Source organism: Echinococcus granulosus (assembly GCF_000524195.1).
Source record: "Echinococcus granulosus chromosome Unknown EG_S00056, whole genome shotgun sequence".
In the NCBI taxonomy this organism is placed as follows: Eukaryota; Metazoa; Platyhelminthes; class Cestoda; order Cyclophyllidea; family Taeniidae; genus Echinococcus; species Echinococcus granulosus.
This window is the reverse complement of record NW_020170436.1, coordinates 257710-263309: the sequence shown is the minus strand read 5'-3', so window position 1 is coordinate 263309 and position 5600 is coordinate 257710. Positions and strand designations below refer to the sequence as shown.

At 40.6% G+C, this 5600-nt stretch overlaps 1 protein-coding gene across 1 annotated transcript; it reads right to left on the bottom strand. All coding sequences in view use genetic code 11, as the record gives it.

Moving 5' to 3' along the window:
* Positions 1–687: 687 nt before the first annotated feature.
* EGR_06400 (28S ribosomal protein S35) lies at positions 688–4722 on the bottom strand (the record flags this gene model as incomplete). Its single annotated transcript, XM_024495649.1, has 8 exons — positions 688–927; positions 1323–1439; positions 2250–2453; positions 2536–2675; positions 2732–2852; positions 3063–3179; positions 3542–3749; positions 4586–4722. 8 exons carry the CDS (start codon positions 4720–4722, stop codon positions 688–690), a joined length of 1284 nt encoding a protein of 427 aa, XP_024349925.1.
* Positions 4723–5600: the final 878 nt, after the last annotated feature.

The window sequence follows — 5600 nt, the reverse complement described above, 5'->3', positions numbered from 1 at the left end:
GACTACCTTGTGGCAAGAAAGGGCGAAGCAAGCGAATCCACCATTGGCCATCCCCACCAAAACGACCCGCTATCCCATGTAATGTCTCTAAGGCACGTAACACGTCATCCGTCACCTCCAAAAGACCACGCTTGCATTGTTTGTGCGTGTGTGTGTGGTAGGCTGGAGGCGGAATAATTCCCCGCAATTCTTTTGCTGAGGGTCAAACAACAGTACCACCAATAGCGGAAGTATGTAATCAAAAAAAAAGTCTTCATATCCCCATCGCAAAAAACGGGGAAGGCACAAGATTGGCACTTCAGTTTGGATGAGAGAAAGGAGTAGCCCCTCATCCCGAACCTCCGCAGTCCCATGATTTGTATCAGTTGGGTGTGCGGGTAATTGGAAACGACAAATTCGTGACAGGCGACAAGTTCACCGTCCTAATTTCACATACAATTACTCCAGATATGAGGAACGGCAGACTAGCAGAGAAAGACGACTCTTGAGTTGCTCAATGGCGAACTCTGTGTAACCACAGGAGCCTTCCCGTGCGCTGATAATAAGGAGCCTTCCAAACCCGTCTGCTTCGATGAATCGCTTCTGATCAGGAATGACACACCACCTAGTCCTTCCAAACTGACGAAGTAAAGAAAGCAAGTAAGCAGAGGAAGACAAACTACACAGTTTTATACAATCCGTTCCAACCTAAGAAGTCTTCTCTGTGTAAAGCCGTTTCACAGCCGACCCATAAGCCTCCAAATTGGCCTGCACGTCGGCGCCGACTACGGGTTCAAAGACCACATCCTTTATCTCCGGCCAGTGATAGTGACGCCGCTTCGGCTGCCTCCGGGGATGTTGCCATGGGCCCGTATTCTCCTCCGTGGGGGTGTGAAAGATCGCCTCCAATGCTTCGCGGTAGGCCTTCACGGCGGGCACATCATCCATCTGGAGGGGGAAGACAAACAAGTTTCAAAGAAGCGATTGAATTATTACACAACGAAACCGGTATAAAAGGTCAATAAGGCGGTAATAGCATAATCACGGCTTCTTCAGAACATTTGCTTGATTAGTCAGGAACAGAATCTACTGATTAATTACTCACGTTTTGAGAATAAAGTGTGGAATAATTAAGTACCTTTTAAAGCCTTCTAGAAGGTATTTGATGCCTCGGGGAGGATTCATTGATAACTTCAGACATCTGTGCCTGTACCAAGTCCACCAACCAGCACATTCAAGAAAATTAACTCAAAACTTGCTCCTAGAGAAAAATCTGGACTTAGAAACACACTTCTAAAATCAAAGGACAACACTGCACTTTCGGCACAGTCCGTAGGACTCACTTTAGAGGAATCACCTTCAAGCCCGAGGAGGTTGGAGATGCGTTTGCGATGTTTGGAGCGTTCCCACTTGAAGTCCAAGTAACTACCCGTCTCCTCATCCTCCCAGGGCTCGTGTTTCTGCAAGGTGAGGAGGAGGAAAATAAAAAACAATTAACTGCTCCAGCAAATCGGTTGAGATGGCAACACTGAAAGCTATGATCGGTTGATTGTGGATCAATGGAATCACTTCAAATTTGTAGCGCATAACACTCCAATTGAGTCAAGTTGATCTCATAACAACCCCCCACCCCACTTTTCAGGTGCTTAGGCCCTAAATAAACAAATAAACTGAAAACCCAAGGCATTCTAAACCTATTTAAACGCTTCTTTACTGCTTGAAGGGCTTTAAATGCGTATGTATGGAACTAGCAACTGAGACTCTGTCAAACTGAACGTCTTTTCTCGCCTATCCACAAGCATTTCGGTAAGTTAACACCGGCCGTTAGATTCTTTTCAGAAATCACACTCACTCCAAGAAAAAAAACAGCCAAAAACTGGAAAACGAGGACAAGAGGTGACAAAACCCATAAACAACCCGAAAAAGCGATAAAACACCTAATAGAACAGGTCAAAAAGCCAATAAACGTTCCCCTTTACTTATTGGCTGGGATGCTAGCAAATTACATCTAGGGGGAGCACCAACAGCGGATTGGGTGAGAGGAGGGGCGATTCATGTTCCTTTATTTCCAGACAGGGGAGGCAGGATATCAACTTTTGATGGTTTGGATTTCGAAAAGATAATGAATAGCCAATTTTACGAAGGAAGACGACATTTTTGAAACAAAAAATATACGAACAATATCTTTCAATAAGACATCCTAAAAGTACGGAATTCAAATGCATGGGATTTAAAATAAGCGGTGATCCACTCAGGAAATAAACACAAACCTTCGATTCCATGGTTAGTACGGTAAAAACGTAGATGAGGTAGTCGTAATTTTGATGCGAAGCTGGACACCGCTCCGAGGTTAGTTCCAAAACATCCTGGTCAGAGTAGAACTGAGCCATTCCACGCTCAAAGCCATAGGCCTTAGCCAGTCGCAGAAGCTTCAGTCGACCGCGTTCGTCCAGATTCAGGCACTTAAGTGAAACCTGGAAAGCAACATTCAATGGAATTAAGTCTACTGGAATACAAATAAGTAGACGGTGTTTGGGTCACGAAAGGTGGACGAACCCGAATAGTCACACGTCTCGCCCTCTTGTCGCGAATAGATGGAGCACTGTTCGTAAAGGAATGCGTAACCACCTCCACGGGGTAATTACGATCCACATCCTCATCAGTGCGGAGACCGCTGGGCCACTTGGTGGTGAATTCTGTGCACCAAAAGGAGGTGAATGGATGGAGTGCCAAAACATGAGGTGAGACTTACTTTGCAGCGCCTTGCAGTGCTTTTCAATATGGCGTGGGGTGAGATGAAGAAAGTTGGGAATTTTAAGGAGCTCCGCGTTCGCGTACTTGGCTGGAGAGAGGCCACCGTTCTCCACTAGATTCTATTTAAAAAAACGACAACGTGCATTCCTAAATGGACTTCAATGTGTAAAAAATTATAACATATCAAAATTACATCATATTAAGTACCTTGCATATGTTCAGTCAATTTACAAAAAAAAACAAGTCGCCGTCTAAAAATATGGCACCAAAAACGCCTTACGATGCTTCTTTTCAGTGTAATCGAAACCAAATGTAAAAAGTTGACAAACCTTACTATGGCCCTGACGAATGGGAACCGGGAAAACATAAGGGCTGAAAAAGTTTTCACAAGGCCACACAGCCGGCCAGTCATCTTCCCCGATCTGCTGCTCATGGATCTCCGAAAACTAGCGTGGGAAGAAGAGAGAGCAAACACAAAGCTGAATACGAATGCAATTGAAGGCGCAAAATTGAGTCGCAAAATCATGCGCAATTAACCGCTATCAGGTTTCGGGTTTTTACGGTGAGCTAGAGCATGGCAAATTGCTGCTTACTGTTAAGAACGGAACATCACATACACATATGATAATTAATGAGAAGAAAAAACAATGACCTTAACAACCATACCTAGTCCCCTATTAAAATAGTTTTATTTTTCAAAAATGAAAGAGAGCAACGGAAATTCCAGTCCGAAAAAATAGGTCCAAGTAATCCAGCAACGCTAATTTAGTGTCACTTTGGGAAATTAAGGAAAAGTACGATTTATTACCTTCGGTTGAAATAATTCAATCTGTCTCGTTTGTGTAGATGTTAGGCCAGGAATAACAAGGGGCTTAATTTCTTTCTTATCCTCTACCGCCTTCGATACAGCATCAATTGATGGTGTTTCAATTTCTGTCAAGTTAGAAGACGCTAATCCACGAAGGATCCGATTGAAAAGGGAAGATGAAAAATACATGGGATGACGCAGCATGGCACTAAACAGAACGAACAAAGACAGACTGCAAGAGAAAAAGCAAATTTTACAAAAGCCGATTCAATGAATCACAAATCTGAATATACAAGTAGGCGCAACAAATTCGGGAACGAATTTGCCCGGATATGCACCCATTAGCCTTAGCAAAAATGTCTAAGATGGCGTCAGCAAAGAGCAACAAACAACGAAGAAAAGCACACGAAAGTTAAGAACCAGATCTTAACTAGCCTTCATCAGCGAATAACCCGAAACTTCCCACTTACAAACAGCACCTTTATGCAAATACTTCGGGATCTCATTGGTCAGAGGATATGCTTAAAAAAACGGGTAGCAAATGATGATTAAAACAACTGTACATACAAAGAAAAGCAACAGAATTAAAAGCTTAAAAAACAAGAAAGTAAAAATACAAAAGTGACATATTATTAAAAGTTACATTTTTATGATGAGAAACTATTTAATCAAAAGTAGAACGCCTTCCAAGCAATGATTTAAAATAGATTTTTTGCATATTACTCACAACGAATGCACCAAGTAAGACCTTTGGCATTTTCGTTGAAGCTGTATGTGCAATTAATTTAGCTAAGACGTACAGCCTAGCCGACTAAGTCTATAATTTACAGAAAAACCTTAGCACCACCTTGAGCACCAAATTTTTAGTGTGTTGTTTGATTTTGCTATCAATTGCCCCAAATAAAAGTCGTATACATGTAGCACACTTTCTTTTTATTAATTGCTTGTAACTGACTTTTTGCAGTAGATCCCTTTACTCATAATCATGCATTTGGACGTTCCAGCGGTGTGAATTACATGCACTTTGAATGTTGTTTTAATCACTGGCTGGTCTTTCTGAAGGTTGTTGCATTCTGCGGGAATACGTCTTGCAGCGCCTTGAGTTCTCGGACGGACTTGGCTACTTTTCGGACTTTTTGCGCCAAACCCGCCATTTCAGCAATATCGTAAGTCTTTTCCATTTTTTATTTTTGCTTGTCATTTAGGTTGATAATTTTAAAGTTTAAGATTTACCAGATTTCTTCGATGTTCGAGCGAAACATGTGAGGAAAATGCACCCATGTGTTAAATTTGTTAACTTTCTAGTAGTAAAATGGCGTCCTTGCTAACTTGTTATTTGTTCTTTGTTAATAAGCATGTTATTCCTATCCTTTGCTTATTCAGGCTATTTACCCCTTCTTATAACCTTTTTTATCGTCTTTTATGGTGAAGAAATACTTGACTTTAATTCAAGCTTTTATACCTTTTTTGGGAGAAGATAAATTTTGTACTAACCATTTACTTTCATGTCATATATTTATAACGCGTAAGATTGTGTATTCAACAATCGATGGATTTGACTTTTTTGTAGTGTTATCATGCTGAAGGGTAATTACTTTCTAAGGAGTGTTTTTTTTTTAGCATTTATGACAACACGAATGACCATTTTTATAAAACAAAATATGCAGGCGTCCGCTTTTTAAGATTGCCTTTTGTCATTTGCACGTCTCTTCATTAATTAGATATTATTTTCCTAAACCTTTCTACGGGAACAATTTTACGAGATATATATACTGCTTCAATAATAAATTATTTAAAATTCCGTTTCCGTATTTAAAATTTGCGTGTTATATTTTCTCCATAGTCCAATAAATTTTACCTATAAACAGCGTAATAATTAATGAACCTCAAAGGGTGGCATGAACAAGTAGTTTTAAAAATAATGTGCTGGAACATGCTAAATTATTTCAGACGAATTACCGGCCTTTTTGCGGATACCACTAATCAAATGAAATATAATGTGGGTTTAATTTTGTGAAGAAAATTTACCACAACTCCTCGATTCCACAATTGTTTTCAA